Genomic DNA, 17,468 nt, shown 5'->3' with positions numbered 1-17,468 from the left:
CATGGATAAAATTTTTATTTAACAAAAATAATCATAGTTCAATGTTATTTATTATGTATTTATTTACAGGCGTACTATGCCCTACTGGTCCGCGGTGGTATGAAGAGGGGTGAATCCCTGTTGGTTCACGCAGGAACGGGAGGTGTCGGCTTGGCAGCTATTTCTATCGCTTTACACATGGGCGTCACCATATTCACCACTGTCGGCACTAAGGAAAAACGTGACTTCCTCAAAAAGACATTCCCTCAGGTACGAATATATTTACTTATTTGTCCAGTACACATTTTAAATGAAAAAAACCAAATATTTATTATATGTATTAATACATTACTTGTGATCTTCTTACAGTTGACAGACAAGAATATCGGTAACTCCCGTGACACAAGCTTTGAACAATTAGTGTTGAATCAAACGGAAGGACGAGGAGTCGACCTAGTGCTTAATTCGTTGGCTGAAGATAAGCTGCAGGCATCTGTAAGGTGTCTCGCTCTCGGAGGTCGCTTCCTTGAAATTGGAAAATATGATCTTTCCAACAACAATCCATTGGTAAATATTTTGTTCTAATAAAGGTCAATTGAGTAGTAATAATCATTATTTATTGTACGTATATAAGGCATGTACAAAATTCCTAAAATTCTTGATATCTATAAATACATAATACTAATATATTGTATGTATACAATGATTATTTTTCTATCGCATGTGGCTATTTATTTTTCTTAGAGTGTTTACTATTCTGATGATTATGTTACAGGGCATGGCAGTGTTTTTGAAGAATACAACCTTCCATGGAATCCTGCTGGACGCCTTATTCGATACAGAAAGCCCGGATAAGAAAGAAGTGGTCCGATTGGTGTCGCAGGGAATTGAGAGTGGAGCTGTGAGACCTCTGCCGCTGACCGTTTACACGGAGCAGCAGATCGAACAGGCATTCAGGTTCATGGCGACAGGAAAGCACATCGGTAAAGTGCTTTTGAAGATCCGCCCCGAAGAACCCAGCAAGACGACTAAACCCGTCAACAAAATGGTTACCGCTATTCCCAGGACGTACATGCATGCCGATAAGACTTATGTATTGTCAGGTAATGATGTTCGGACAAATTATAATATTCAAATGTACACTTCATATAATAGAGTAATAGACATAGTAATCCATAGTGGAAAACAATGGTTAACATTATTGAAGGAAGTGTTTATATCACCAATAAAGTTCTTTGATGAATGGAATAAAAATGCTTAACATTCTAATTCAGTCTTGAATAAAAATTATATACATGTATGAGAATGTCATAATAATAATTTGGGGCAATTCAAGCAATCAAATTTAGTGTTGATTATTATTATCTCGTTATACAAGATGGTAGCCATGTGAAGTTTGAATAGCTCCTCAGTTCAAATAGGTATTAGAAAACATTTGCTAGAAGGATAGTTGGGTGGGTAACTCGATGATTTGCTCGACAAGCGAAATCTCATGTTGATGATGATTTTTCCTAATATGTATGTGTATTTCTAAGGTTTCTCCGAGTTCTTTGATGACTTATGTTAAATTATTTGTACTTGACAGGTGGTCTCGGAGGTTTCGGCTTGGAGCTCGGTCAATGGTTGGTGACAAGAGGAGCTACAAAACTTGTTTTAACATCTCGCAGTGGTCTCAAAACTGGATACCAATCCCTCTGCGTTAGAAGGTAAATTTAATTTAATCATCTCCTTTTCTACTTGTTATGTCGTGGCACCCTGACATTGGAAGGCCTCCATATCATGTACTACAGATCTTTTACTTGGTGAGGCTACTAAAGCTAATGGTTAAATAAGCTACAAGTCATAGCTTGGATTTTCAATGCAAGCCTAAAAAAGGGTTTTTTTTACAACTTTATTTATAGATGTACCTACCATAATAAATCGACAGGGGTTCGAATTTAGAACTAAGCTCATCACAGTATAAAAAGTATTGAGTGGTATGTCAAATATTAGCATGTGGTGCTCTCACTCAGCGGACAACTTATACTGGTGAATCTATAGTAGGCAGTAGATTCATTGTCTCCATCACGGTTATAGTATTAACCTATCTATAGTTATTATAGTAGAACACTGAATAATGTTGACATTGTTTTGACAGGTGGCGTGAGAATGGTGTGACAGTTTTAATCTCAACAGCCGATATCACCACTCCCGCCGGCGCTGAGCGACTCCTCAAAGAATCAAACCAATTGGGACCTGTCGGTGGAATCTTTAACTTGGCTGTGGTACTGAGGGACGCCTTCATGGAGAACCAGTCTGAAGCTGACTTCAAGATTGTTTGCAAACCTAAAGTCGATGGTAAAAATAATTATGTTTCTATATGAACGAAAGTCATGACCATTTTTTTTGGAGATACCTAGTTGAAAGTGTTCTTGCCTTATCTTATATTTTCCTTTAGTATAATTTTTTTGTAAATTAGTAGATATTTCATATAAATTATTAATGTAAGTATTATGTAATAGATTCTGTGTTTGGAATCAAGTAAAAAATATTCACTGAATTTATGGGTTCATCAGGGACGGCAATGATTGGAAAAGATACAATGTTGTGCTCCTCGGTCTGTATGAAGATTGAAGCGCATTTCAATGAGTTAAGATACGGAGATTGTGTTGCCTGGATCATGTGCAATGAATGAACGACAATGAATTGCTAAATTGTAGATACTAGGTGTATTGAATTGAAAAGCGACTACTATGAATAGCGTGAGGTGGGGACAGTTGTTGGAGGAAGCCAGAACCTGACCATGGTTGTCATGCTCGTGATAATGATGACCATATTTTGTGGTTTCTAGTTTAATCAAAACATCTGAACTTGGTAATGTAAGATCTCCACTAAACTTTTCTTCTGTAACAATAAAATTATTGTCTCTGTAATGTAAGGTTTACATTGTAAACTTTACAAAGATGCATACCTAAGTACTATAAATGTGATTTTCTCTCTTTAGGTACGAAGAACTTAGACATGGCTTCCCGCAAATTGTGCCAGACGCTGGATTACTTTGTGGCATTCTCGAGTGTGTCTTGTGGCAGAGGTAACGCCGGCCAGGCCAATTACGGCTTGGCCAACTCAGCTATGGAGAGAATCTGCGAAGCGAGGCAGGCAGCTGGACTCCCAGGTCCGTAACCCTTGCAATATAATATTAAGCATCTCTGTATTTTTGTTAGTTGAAGATTATCGTAATTTAATTTCTATCTATTTGACTGCAGCAAGAGTATGTAGAGTAAATTAACAATGTTCTAATCAAAGATATTGAAGAAAACCTTTAATATAGATAGACACTAAAAATATTTAAAGTAGCTGAAACCAAAAACTTTGAGGTTTTCTGACCATGTCCGATCCTGATAGGATCATATGGGCCTCCATAGAGTGGAGGTTTGCATTAACAGATTTTGTTTTCATGAGAAATGGATTTCAGCCACTTGGTCAACCTATTACATCCATACTCTGACTCATACACAAATTGAAAAACAATCTGTGTACTTGCCAGACCCAGGATTCGAACCTGAGACCCACGGCACTATAGGCTGACTCTTAAGCCGCGCAGCCATCGAGTTTTTACTAGAAGTAATCTAATAAATTTTTTGTATTATACATTTGGCGATTCTTCAACGTTTTTATTAACCTTTCTAACGCGGCAACTGACTTTAGTCAGCCTATACGCGCGAGTCATCCGCGCGTCAGCTGACTAAAGTCATTTCGATTTTCGTTTGCCTAGTACTGCTTTCCGCCAGGCGCGAATAATTCGAATATTGATTTAATTTATTCAAAAATCATCCTTCTCTTGACATCTGTCAATGGATAGCCTAAACTTTTGTTCTATCTAATTTAAATAAATATTTTTCGGGAGCGTGTCTTGAATAAAAATATATCAGTCATCGGGCCAATTCAAATTTGCCGCGTATATAGTGTCTTATCGCTTCTTAGTGCATGTGCGCCGAAGACATTTGACTGACGTGTTTGTAACGATACGAGTTTGCGATATAATAAGTTATATTGTTTTTTAGTGATTTAAAAACTATTTGGTGCGTAAACTGTTAAATAGAATATTCGAAAGTTACATTGATCAAAGTGAATTTACAAAATATTTTTACAAAAGGAATGCTTTTGGAGATTGCATTCATTCGCCTATCTGCCAGTATATTATCCGCGAGTTTATAGTTTCGGAAAATAATTTGAACCAGGTGTCATTTAAATATACCTAGAAGTCCGCGATTTAATATGTCTCTTTGTTTATCATTGATTAACATTTTTAAATACTATTTTCTGGTTATAGTATTAGGTGAAACAGACAAAAATTATTTATTTACCCTAGTTATCAGCCATTTATAAAGAAAAGACACGAACACTCAGACGCCCGTTCCCGCATAAATGCGGAAATTGTCGTATTACGCAAACACCAGGTCCCGCGCTACTGAATTTTTATACACTGCGCGGCAAATCATCGTCTGCTGGTGTGAGACAGACACTTGAGAATTATTTTTTTCGTAATACTATTCAAAAGGGTTTGATTCATGACTACTATTTTTTTTATGTAGAATTCTTCTTATATTTATAGTCGAAAATAACTCGAGTTACTTACTATCACGTCATTATAATAAAATAAGAGATTACCTATTCTAGTACCAGGTTATTGAAGTAATATAATAAAAAAAAAACAAATGAACTTGAAAATAAAATTGTGGTGACTATAAAGCATTTAGAAGTGCAAAAAGTGTTTGAAATTTAATATTTTACGAATTGTAATAGGTATTCGAAAAATAAACCATTTTGTTGTATAAACTATGTGTCATTCGATTCCATTCAGTTCGGGGTCAATGGTAGGTACAAACCAGGCACTGGTGGTAAGTACATCACTCTCAAATAGCCAGTAGTTCTCAAGGATGATTTATTTATATTCGGCCTGCAGTGCTGCAATGTGTATGCGAGTTCAAACAAAAGTTACACAGTTTGAGATGTCCTGGATGCTATAAAAATGAGTTATTTATGACTGATATTTTTTCAACACACTGAACAAAAATGCTCATAAAAGTCATAAACCATATTATTATTCATTATGTGTATGACATATTTGTCGAAATGGTAGCCGGTAGACTATAAGAATACTGAACTGTTCACACTTGTTAATCTGTCATCGACGCATTAGTCCAGCACCATTTCGTAAGTGTCATGGCGCCGCTCGAGTAAGCTGGCATTTTTTCAATGAAGAAGTCTTGTTCGTGATTTCTTATCAGATTTAGGCGACGAATGTTTATTTTTAGAGTCACATAAAATATTAGGTTCTGTCATAATCATTTTTGAACTTGACTCCGATTTTTTACTACTCTATTTGTGTATGTTTGACTGACATTTATTACGATTTATTGATGCTTGAAATCACAACGCGCACTGTTGTACTAAGTCGGGATTCGTAACGCTTAGAAAGGGTTAAGAATTTTGTGTATTTTGTTAATATGTCCGTATGTCATATTTTATAATTGTTTATCTAAATATTTTTAATAAAGATTGTTCAGTGTATTTGGCTGCCTACTATGTAGAATAATAGACATGACCTGTTCTTGGAATTAGAACTCCATTTGTATTACAATGTAAATGCTTTGGTTCTGGTACAAGTCGATTCGTGTTCAATATGATCGATGTGTGTAGTACATAGGTCTCAAAGAAGTTTTAGTGAAAGACCATTATTTAGATGAACAATCAATAGTATGTAAGTAATCAAAGTAAAACGTCAACAGCAGGCTGTCATTGATGTTTTGATTTATTTGTGAAGTAAATCAATTAAACTACTCAAAAATTGTTCTAGGATCACCGTCGGTAACCCAGAATATCCATCTGAATTCAGAGATCCAAACTCTTTGGATATAACTGATTTATTTAAAAAATAACAGGTTGAAGAAGCAAAAATGCAAAATTGAATTGTTTAATTAGAAAATATAATAAATTGGCAATTTTCACAGGATTGGCAATTCAGTGGGGAGCCATCGGAGATGTGGGTCTTGTGTTGGAAACGATGGGCGACAACGAAACGGTCGTGGGCGGAACCCTGCCACAGAGGATGGCGTCATGTCTGGTGGCCATGTCCACTATGCTCCATCTTCCGCATCCCGTCCTCTCCTCCATGGTGCTGGCCGACAAGCATCGCAACAAAGCTGTCGGCGGCCAACAAGACTTGATGCAGGCTGTCGCTAACATTCTTGGTAAGTCATTCATTCTAAAATATACTATCTTTCAAAGCACAGGCTTCTAGAAATTATATATGTATAGTAAAAACTGGTAAGCTAAGGATTTAAACGCTCCAATTGCATATATAGTTGAGTTTAGTAAATTGATTCTAAAGTTAAATATGTAATTGCAAATTTCAATATGTAACTGTTTTCAACATTGTGTCATTGAAATATTATTCTCAAATGATAACTACCTTATGATAAAATATTGTTATTTTTAGTGTTGAAGGATTAATGTTCGTTTATAAAATGTTTACGTATATCTTTTCATTCAAAACAGTTACTTGTTTAAATCCCTTTTCATTCATAAATAGGTTTGTGGCTTTGATTTACAATATAAGATAGGTTATGGCTATATTCGCGTAGGTTTGATGCGTATGAAATATATTATGTAAAGTAGTTAAGCCGTTTATTGGTGTTAAGTTAGGTTAGATTTTATATCACTATGGTGCGGATGAGCACAAACTGAAAGTAGACTCAGTATGATTTTTATCTGTAACGACGTCTATATGAGCGCAGTGGAAAAAATTCAAACCTCATTGGTTTATGGTGATGTTAAAACTGCCCCAACTCATTTTTTATTGATACCTACATCAGTGGCGAGGGTTGGAGGTAGGCTGTTAAGATTCGACATAAATAGTGCACACTAAACTTTTTTAGTCATATATATTAATGTTTTCATTGAATTAAGACTACAATTTGCAGATATTGATGGTTAGTTTAAAAAAACAATTAAACCCTGCCAAACCAAACCGATCAATCGATAATAAAAACGTCTTTTTTAATAGGTATAAAGGATGCCAAGAAGGTTCCAGTCACGGCGAACTTGGCAGACCTCGGAATGGACTCTTTGATGGGAGCAGAAATCAAACAGACCCTCGAGAGAAATTACGATTTAGTTTTGGGAGTTCAAGAAATCAGAAATCTCACTTTTGGAAAACTTCAGGAGATGGGTAAGACAATATTTAAATTATTATTAAACGATGCCATATTAAGCGTCAGTCTATAGCGTTGTGGGTCCCAGGTTCGAATCCTGGGTCTGGCAAGTAAACATATTGTTTTTCAATTTGTGTATAAGTCAGAGTATGGAGCAAGTGGCTGACATCCATTTCTCGTAAAAACAAAAATCTGTTAATACAAACCTTCCACTCTCTGGAGGCCCATATGATCCTATTAAGATCGGACATGGTCGAAACAATTAATTATACATATATCACAAGTTCAACACATATTAATAAAAATGAACGAAACCGAGGTTTTGGGTTAAATTTTTTTCAACATTATTTTTTGTATCGTTAGTGTGGAGTTATATAATATAAGTTGTATATGAATTTTTTGGATTTATAATTAAAATATGTGGACTTCATAATATCTTTCCATAAAGAAAATTAATGATATACATCACAAGCTAAAATATTTTTATACTGACTACTCCACAGGCGGTGGTGAACCCACAGCGGATGCCCAGCCGGAGAAGGTGGAAACGAACGGAAACTCGAATAACGTCCAGGCACAGTTCACTTCCAATGGAGAACTTATGCCAAAACAAGTTCTCATCAATCTACCATCGAAAGCTCCCAGCAACACCAAAGACAACCCAGTGTTTGTCGTAAGTAATTTTATCACAGTTATATTATTATCAAAATCATCAATCTACTATGATTGCATTAGAGATTATGTAGTGCGACACCATCATTATTTAAAAGACAGAAAAAGTAAAATATTAGTCAGATGACAGGCTGATACTTCACCCACTTCGAGTCGCTACGCATAATTTACTAATGCGTTCATACCAAATGCTCTTCAGATACGTATTATGGTATTCATTCTTAATTTTTGAGTTTGATTTGAATTTTAATTCAATTCCTGTCACAAATCTACTTTAAAACAATGCTCGATGATTGCATGAAAATAATGTCTGGTGAGGTAATAGAATTATTATTCTGAACAGCTACTGTATATAATAGTATTCAAAGTATACTTTTCATGGTAATCATCAAGACGGAAGTATTTACATTATAGAATTATTTGTTTAGATTCATCCTATCGAAGGTGTAGTCGATCTGCTGAAGACGGTGGCGCAGGAGATGTCAAGACCCGTTTACGGCCTACAATGCACTAAAGATGTTCCATTGAATTCCATGGCGACCCTGGCGGAATATTACAACAAGCAGATTAAAACAGTGCAACCTAAAGGGCCCTACGTTCTTACCGGGTATTCGTTCGGAGCCTGTGTTGCATTCGAAATGTCTCTACAATTAGAAAAGGTAATTAGTGATTTGAATTTTTTTCATTGTTATTGAAATACAATCTTTGTTCACATCAAAGAACTTTTATCCTTGAATTATCAGTCTTTTGAAATGCTATGTATTTAAATAATAAGTAATGAAAATATGTTAACTTAGGAGGGAGTTTTATTTGTTTTGTTGTTTTTTATAGGCTGGTGAAAAAGTAGAATTAATTTTGATTGACGGATCTCCATCATATGTTGCCACCCACACCGGAAGCCACAAAGCGAAGAGAATAAATGCGACACAAGCGACAAATGAATCTGACGCACTTAGTTATTTCACTATGCTCTTCAAGGACGTAGACCAAGCTAAGGTATGGATATTCTTTATTATAACAGCTGGGTGGAGGAATTATGTAAATCCAAACAGACATAACATAACCTAACCTAACTGCACAACAGTTTTTGTTTGTGAAACTTTTTATGAGTAATTAACCGAGCCATTTATTTAACTACTGACCTAAAGAAATACCATTTTGGATCTACGGGTTGATCACCGGGGATGTTTTGGACATGATTGTGATATGCGAAATTCCGCGATCAATAGGGAATTTGAAAAACATGACAAATGAATGACAACAAACATAGGGATTGCAATAACGAATGAAAATATCAATACCGGTTTTTCGGTATTTCTTAAAAATTAAAACAGAAGTAGGTGTTTATCAATAAATATAGCTATTAAAATATAATTTTTTTACTGTATTTTGTCTTAAATCTATCTCTAAAAAGTTTCAATTTAAATATCTATGTATGTACATACTTATTGTAATTAAATTTGTTTTGTCCTTTGCAGCTCTCTGACGAAATGCAATCTCTCAAGTCTTGGAACGACAGGGTTTTATATACAACAGACTTATTGAAGACTCACACTCCGTTCCCTGCCGCACAATTGGCAGAGGCAGCTAAATCTTTCTACCACAAACTGTTAGTGGCCGACCAGTACAAACCTTCAGCCACTTTCAGCGGACACGTCACTCTTTTGTCTGCCAAGGACAACTTTGTCACACTCGGAAACGACTATGGTTTAACACCGGTAAATGGCCAACATTTAAGTCTTATTTTAACTAATAACTTCATTTTGATTGAGTAGTATAGTTTATTGGGATAGGTTAATATGTATGTATTCAATAATTTCATTAATAGAAGAGTGAAAAGACACTTGCTATCAATGTTCTTGTATACCTATTGTGAGATTCACTTTGATTACTTTGTGGTATCAAGTGTATGTGACATATCTTTACTATGTATTACTCTTATGCCAATAAATTCCACTTCGTCCCATGTTGTCACTGCTTTACTTTACTAGTTTCACAATATTATGACAGTATCAAAATGGAAATGCTTCTTTTGGCAGACAACATAAATAGATTTATAAATATTTCTTTGTCATTATTTCCTTTTAATAAATTATGATGTGCACATGAAATTTAGAAAAAGGAGTCTTGTTTCAAAAAATGTTACTATGTAACACGCAGATTATAAAATGCGATGATTCTCTTGACTACAACACACCGAACCAAAGTGTTTGTGAATGTATTTTAATTATAACGTTAATGGTCTTATATGTTTTTGTTTCAGCTGTGCAAAAAGCCCGTCGATATCCATCCCCTGCCCGGAAACCATCGCAGCATTTTGGTGGGAGACTCCGCCATCAAAATCGCATCTGTCGTCGGAAACGCAGCTAACCGAGTTTGAACTGACTACCGTATTTTTTGAACGGAACATTTGACGTTATATATTTATAAAAAAAATATACTGGTACTTTAAGGTGTTTTGTATGAACATTATTTATACAAAATTATATTTGTTATTTATGGAGCAACTTGTCTAGGATACTAGTTTAGATAAAACTTAAGTAAACATTTTTAAGATTCTCACATTCCAAAGACATTCCATTTCAGCACTTAATGTGTAGCATTACTAGGGTATAAATAATCACTTTTTGCCCTTGGGTTTTAGAGTAGTGCAGAATGAGTTCGGGTTCGGATGTCTCTCTCACACTTAGCAAAATATTAATTATTTTATTTTTATGTCTTTACTAAAAATCGCCTGGATCGACTAAAAAAATGTCAAAATTCAAGACATAATAATAAAGCTGAAATCAATATATTTTTAATTTAGAATTGCCATCTCAAAATTTGCATTAGATTTTACAACAATATGTGAGAAACCTTCCACGGCTTATATGATATTTTCACTATGGCTTGATTTGTTATGGAAAGAACCATATCCTAATTAATATTTCCAACATGTTTCGAAGAAAATCAATCTATCCAAACCCTCCACTTGTTCCGTAAAAACTCATAAGAAATGGTCTATTATAGTAATTTACGAATTTATTGTGATATAGTTTTATTGTATCACCTGACATTTATTATTTATATATTATTATGATATACTAATATCGATGCTATATAAATTATTTTTGTATTTTATTTTATGTACATTGGATTGTAAATATTAATGTAGTGAATAAACGCAATCATTGACTTGGTTAGTTTTAATCACTGATATGTCTATACAAAATAATTCATCTTAATAATAAAAACAATCACAAATATACAATAAAAGTGGTAACAGTGATAATCTAAAATTAGGTACAAATATACAACACAACAAACAAAATTAAAAAAAATGTATTCAGTACAAAAGAACATACCTACTCTATACCGTAGAGATATGATTACCATTGCATCCCAGAGTAAGGTTTTCCAAAGACGCTGAAGAAAACTCTACTAACTAGATGGACTATTAATATATCAAAGTGAAGCTGAGAAAAAGGACTGCTAATACCAATGTTTAAAATAACTGCAAGGCATTTTGCATTGCAGATTATTTGTAGCAAACTTAACACTATTATTGCTCATATCTGTCAAAAACGGCAAGCATTTCAACACAATTTTAGATTCCCAGTCAGTAAATATCGTAGATTTTTAAACATGCAGCTACATATTGCCAAGTTAAGTTCAGACACTCGCACTTATTATGTATTTATAGCAATAAGTGTTAAGAGAATTTAAGCATTCACATTGCAATACAAATGTAGCTTATCTGTGAAAGGAGTGATTGCCAGAATTATTGTGCATAGATTGCCATTGAAATACACTGAATCGTCATTATTTAGAATATTTAAATTAGTAGTCATAAAATCGCACGTGACTTACACATTATTTGGCATTTCATGACAAAAACCAATAAGTCCACGTATTGTCAAAATCTAACAAAAAATATGTCTAAATTCTATGTGCAATTAATTACACACAATACTATAACTTCTGCAACTCCCCAAAATCACACAAAAAAATGTTTGAAAATCTGATTATTTAAAGTGATGTAAATGGACGTTGACATGTCTGATTTTATTTTTCATGAACGTATAGCAAATAAGGGTTAATCGACCATTAGAAATGTGCATATTGTTCTAGCTTTAAAATAAAACACAACAGAAAAAAGAAATTATTGTTAAAACCAAATAGTTACGCCGGATGCACAAAAATGTAATTTCCTACTAATATTGAATTGTGAACATATCGGTTTTTGTCATTAGATACCTCATATTATAATGTACAGACCTACAAACATATCTGAAGAATGGGATGGGGGAGCCACTGTCGATATGCCCAATCAAGACTTGTAACTGGACAAAATCTGAAATTCGAAAAATGGTGTCCTATGGTAGTTCGTAGTTCCATTTTTGGCCATTCTACAGATAAGTTTGTAGGTCTGTATATGTAATTATGTTCCAATCAAAATTGTATCACCATCACTTTTCAATGTGCCAACCCACAGAAAATTTATTTTGTTATGGCTACCAATTTAAGTACATTGAACATATTACAGAATTGGCAATAAAAAATCATATTCAAGAAGTGAAAATCATACTTAGGATGTATTTAGATAAAAAATATCATGTACGGAATCAACAGGTCACCTATATGAAAGAAAACATTTCCATTGATTGAATTTTAAAGGAAGTAGGAACAACAACCAATGAAAATATCTCTTGGGAAAATGTTAATTATTCTACATGCACTAAGAGTAATAAAACTTTAATAACATAGAACTGGGTATGTATAAAATTTACAAGTATTTGAATGAGTTTCTTGTACTTCTATTATAAAATCTATCACATCTCACATGAATTATTTGAACTGAGAAAAATGGAATGTAACTGTCAAACACCAGTACAAATATTATTGAACCAGCTCCAGATAATGTGTTGATTTATATGTAACTTAATATACCATGATGCTCAATGTAATATAATTCTCATTAAAAAAAAAAATTTTTTCTTTTATTTTGTTAACTGCCAATTCATGGTGGAACTACATTGTATTGATGTTTTTATTTAATAAAACGCAATTTTTATGTAGTACTTATTCCAATTTTAATCAAGAGATTAGGACCGGTTTCGTCCGCCTCAGAGGGACATTTTCAACCTCATTAAAAATCATTAAAAAGTCGACCAAAATCTGGATCAATGCATTTTCTGGAGCTAGCATTACAGTACTAAGAAATCACAATACTTTAAGCAACAAACGACTAGCCTTTTTGAAGAAGGCCTACATCAAAATTGAATGGAATTAAAGGAAATGTTATTCTCAGTCTGTTTTGACGGTAGGATCTGAAATTGCTTGACTCTGATCACATGTGAACGACACCGTCAACGCGTACCTCGTCCCAGAGGTCACCTTCTCCACAAAATGGAGATTCTCAGCTCCGCTCGTGAACATGCTCACTCTCGCCTTGCGGGGCTCAATGGTGCTATTCACATTTTCCTTGTCGACAAACACAAATCGACCTCCTTCGAAGTCCCTTCCGAAATCGTTTAAATACAGTAAAGACGTGTAGTGGAATGATTTGTATGTTTCCTGAAACGAGAACCGGCATCAGAAATGAATGGGACGATTAACCACAAAAATAATTTAATTATATTGCCACCATAAGATGGGAGGGATGCACATACAAGATTTAAATGGCATTTACAAAATTAAAATATTCATCTAATGACGTTTAGCTGGATTTTTTGTCATGTGGATGGTCGGGAATACAATATTATTGACATTTCTTAGCTTGGATAATTTGATGACATATGAAAATTGAAATGTATAAACTTACTTTGTCTACATGTGGATGCCAATATTCATCATGTATTGTGACTGCCTCTTTGGAATTGATTTGTGAGAAGAATGTGGGATGCGTTAAATACAGTTTGTCGGCGTCTACTCCAAAATTGTGTCCGATAGCATGCTGAATCTTCGTCTTGATTACCTGCAACATTATAAACAATTGACAATGCAAATAATTTGAGGCTATACCCTAGTTGCGAAATGGTCCGTAATCCACCAGCGCTCAAAACATACAGCCGTCATATACACAATAAATGTGGTTTCTTAAATCTAAATTTATACTAAATAGAACACATTTTATATATACACATATGTATGGATAATTATTGTAACGGTGTTCATAAATTTTTACTTCCCTAAATGACCATTATGACATGTTTGCCACTATATAAAGATCACACTATGCCAATCTATATATTTCAATTGTGAAAAGCAAGATAAAATTTTGGTTTAAAGTTGTTATTGAATACAAAAGGAAGATGGGATGTGGCCAGGAAGGTACAACCATGAAATATATGCATTGCACAATGTTGTCCTGTCATCTCACATGTAAATGTTAAGCGAGGCTAAGTCATGTAGCAATCATGCGAAACTCGCAAACAACCAAAACGCTCCTCTTCAATAGACTAGAGGGGAAAAGGAGGGTCGGGAGACCTAGATGACAATGAACTATGTAGAAAGAGACGGCATCCATGAGTTTGAAGCAGTGGAAGGAGCTTGTGGCAGATAAAGGTAGGTCGAGGAGTTTCCTAGAGGAAGCTAAGACTAGTAAAGTAAAGTATTCAAGAATTATTAATTGACAAAGCATTTATGTATTTGATTATTATTTTAGTAACATATTAGATTAAAAAAAGGTGAATTAACATGTTCAATAGTAATCGGAGCATATGGATCTCCACAGGATAGAGGTTTAATTAACGGATTTTTTTACAAGGAGTATTTGTTAGCCATTTGCTCATCCATTCACTCCTTGCACTGAATCCAGTATACATTGAAAAAACACCATGCAATTTTTCACCAGCCGCTGATTCAAACCTGCGACCCACCTCTTCATACTTATACAAAGGCAGCAGCCTACACACTATCTCAGATTTGATCCAAAAATAGTCACGTGTCAGACAAGAATAAACAAATCAAAATAAGTATTTCTGTACTTGTTTTTCATAAGGAATGGTTTATTATTTAGTAAATTTACTAAAAATTATATGAATTTAAGCACTTAATACACAAAAATATTTTTTTTTACAATTTAGTGAAGTTGTTTGTCTGATGTCAATTTGTTTATTTATGATTGAAGTCTTTTCGAAAATAATTGGTGCGGTTTATAAGGGAATCCTATACATGGTCCAATCAAACCATTAGAAAGGTGATGTTTTACCTTTGATTTGAAATAATTCATCGATAAAAATAGTTGTTCACAGTTATAGTTTATCAAAAGATAGTTAAAATAGCAGTGTGCTAATTTTTTCATTGAATTAAACATATTAGGAAATGAGTTGCATTCAAATTCTTCAATATTAATTTTTAATCATCGACATACTGATAAGAGTATAGCAATTGCCTGACGATGCAAATTTTGAAAAATCAGTCTGATTGTATATAAATTAAGTAGGCTTTTACTACTAAGCTTTTGCATACAAAATTTGTTCTTTTTCTGCATATCACAGGTTTGTAATCTCTGCGGTAGAACAACGTAGGTGCAACATATAACTAAATGCATAATAAAATTGAAGTTTTCGAAAACTAACCTTGTAGGTTGTTAAGTCCGCTTTATTAAATATGCTTTTAGAGTTTTCAATGGAGTATACATTGACAAAGGCTTGCCCTTTTGATAGGGCTCCAGAATGGAGATCCAATATAGAAGCGCCTCCGTCAGATCCTCCTAGTGCGATTCCTTTATATGCTATATTCAGGAGACTATCCGCTTCACTTGTCGTTACGAGTCCATCAGAAACGAATCTCCCGCACTTCTCCGGCATACATCCGGCGAATGTCTCCACCTCTTTCCTGTAGCTGTCAGAGCAATCAATATTTTGTGCTCGGGATCTGAGAATTTCATTTTGCCTCGCGAATGTTAATTCTTTACCATTCTTTGATGTAAAATAAACTACGGTCAAAACTGCCAGTATTGTGACGCATCTTGTTAAGGTCCGTTGATATTGGAATCGGGGAACAGGTCCATAGTTTCTGAAATACAAATGTGTCAATTAGAGACACTGGTAAATCATAGAAATACATATTATAGTGGAACAATTAAACCTTGAGCATGCGCACATATGATTTCGTCTGCGCGCAATTATTAGGCAGGGCGAATGTCCATAATGGCCGAGTGGCTAATGGGTCGGTTTATAATGTCGTAGGTCCCAGGTTCGAATCCTGGGTATGGCAAATACACATATTGTTTTTTAATTTGTGTTTGGAGTCTGATGAGCAAGTGGCTAACACCCATTTCTCGTAAAAACAAAAATCTGAGGTGGAAAAATACGAGATGGAGGCCCACATTATCCTATTAGGATCAGACATGGTCAAAAGAAAGAATAAGAAGAATGAATGTGATTATTGTTACAGTTGCTATTGCTCGATTGGTCAAATGTTTGAATGTATTGACATCAGTCAAAATTTAACACCCCTCAATAGTGGAATATTGTTACGGTTGTTATTCTAGAGTGTACTTACATCAAAATCTATTTGTATGTGTTTTCTATCAGATCTCTCAAACTTTTCGCTAATGTGATATGTCCGTACCAAGTAACTATTGTCCAATTCTAGGATATAGCAGATTATAGTAACCACAAATAGTCGTGAACCATCGCCTATGTTCGGCATTTGCAGTTAAGTGGGGCACGAAGGTTGTAGCCTGTTAACTTATACGCGTCCCGCCTACTCGACCGCTCATTGCCGAACATCGACGATGGTTCAGGACTATTTGTAGCTACTCTACCCATTTAGATTTTATAATCACTACAAACTAAATAGGTACATAGATAATTATTCATCGTTTGCTGGTATCTCTACTAAAGTTGACGAGGCACGAAGCTGTGATAATGATAATCATTAAGAGTATGTATGGGTTACTTTTGTTTGTATCATGCAACCAAAGTAATATGCAAATCCATAAAGTAGACTCCGATTTCTATAAGCTGGCGTACACATCATTGCTTCGCATTGACGATGGAGTTGGCGGGGGGGCGGACGTAATGCAGTGTTAAGATGCTGAAGCGGGGGAATTTAGGAATTTAGTTCCACTAGTTCATAAAAGAACTATGATGACGTGTACGCCAGCTTATAGAAATCGGTCTCTAGGTAATCTGATTGTATGGTAAATTACGATAACATGTTATAAGCTTACGGTGGATCGTTTGGTTTGTCTGTTGCTTTTGATTCTACCGGCTTGCCTTCAGAGGTAGATTTTCTTTGACGAGCAGACATCTTATTTGTAATGATTTAATTACTTGCGGCATATAATAATTTGTAGAGTATTATTAAAACAAATTTATTTTTCTTGTCATATCAATATTACGATGTACCATACAGATTCAATGTGTTGATTTAACAAAGATGGCAATGTTTGCGCTTAATCAACAAACATTATTTATATATCCGCAATATTCAGATAGTATGAGGAACTAGCATCAAATTCTATGAAATTCCAATAGAAATTAGAATTAATATTTTCGTATTGACGTGTGGTGAAAACAAACACATACTTTTTATTTTAATTTATGGCTATCGCTGTATTCGATTCACGGTGAGGTAATTCCTCATGCCTGGGAGTTTTTCCACGGTAATTTAATTGAGCTTCACGTC

The 17,468-nt window shown here is 34.5% G+C and overlaps 2 protein-coding genes across 2 annotated transcripts in view; one reads left to right on the top strand and one right to left on the bottom strand.

The window, feature by feature from the left end:
• The window catches only part of FASN1 (Fatty acid synthase 1), a 65,122-nt gene extending 54,219 nt beyond the window's left edge, over positions 1–10,903 (top strand). Inside the window, exons 19-31 of the mRNA XM_085960109.1 lie at positions 70–249; positions 349–546; positions 755–1,082; positions 1,565–1,685; positions 2,117–2,316; positions 2,963–3,133; positions 5,973–6,212; positions 7,028–7,192; positions 7,679–7,848; positions 8,276–8,506; positions 8,679–8,843; positions 9,326–9,565; positions 10,111–10,903. Of these exons, the coding sequence (XP_085816235.1) occupies positions 70–249; positions 349–546; positions 755–1,082; positions 1,565–1,685; positions 2,117–2,316; positions 2,963–3,133; positions 5,973–6,212; positions 7,028–7,192; positions 7,679–7,848; positions 8,276–8,506; positions 8,679–8,843; positions 9,326–9,565; positions 10,111–10,227 (2,526 nt within the window). The 3' untranslated portion in view covers positions 10,228–10,903. The remainder of the gene's footprint in view (positions 1–69; positions 250–348; positions 547–754; positions 1,083–1,564; positions 1,686–2,116; positions 2,317–2,962; positions 3,134–5,972; positions 6,213–7,027; positions 7,193–7,678; positions 7,849–8,275; positions 8,507–8,678; positions 8,844–9,325; positions 9,566–10,110) is intronic.
• Positions 10,904–11,017: 114 nt separating this feature from the next.
• Positions 11,018–17,342, bottom strand: LOC147063397 (2-oxoglutarate and iron-dependent oxygenase domain-containing protein 3-like). The gene is made up of 4 exons (XM_085960110.1): positions 17,011–17,342; positions 15,410–15,848; positions 13,651–13,803; positions 11,018–13,403 (listed from the first exon to the last, which is right to left on the bottom strand). The coding sequence occupies exons 1-4, from the start codon at positions 17,088–17,090 to the stop codon at positions 13,134–13,136; spliced, it is 942 nt and encodes a 313-aa protein (XP_085816236.1). The 5' UTR covers positions 17,091–17,342; the 3' UTR covers positions 11,018–13,133.
• Positions 17,343–17,468: the final 126 nt, after the last annotated feature.

The sequence above is a fragment of the Rhyacophila brunnea genome, unplaced genomic scaffold (assembly GCF_057557595.1).
Source record: "Rhyacophila brunnea isolate RB1 unplaced genomic scaffold, BYU_Rbru_1.0 scaffold_9, whole genome shotgun sequence".
In the NCBI taxonomy this organism is placed as follows: domain Eukaryota; kingdom Metazoa; phylum Arthropoda; class Insecta; order Trichoptera; family Rhyacophilidae; genus Rhyacophila; species Rhyacophila brunnea.
This window is presented reverse-complemented; position numbering and strand designations above follow the sequence as displayed.

Coding starts and splice junctions, on each gene's coding strand:
- LOC147063397 (XM_085960110.1), bottom strand. CDS start 17,090: ATGTCTGCTCGTCAAAGAAAATCTACCTCTGAAGGCAAGCCGGTAGAA. Junction 15,849..17,010: donor GACAAACCAAACGATCCACC/GTAAGCTTATAA, acceptor TTTGTATTTCAG/AAACTATGGACCTGTTCCCC. Junction 13,804..15,409: donor CGGACTTAACAACCTACAAG/GTTAGTTTTCGA, acceptor ATAATGTTGCAG/GTAATCAAGACGAAGATTCA.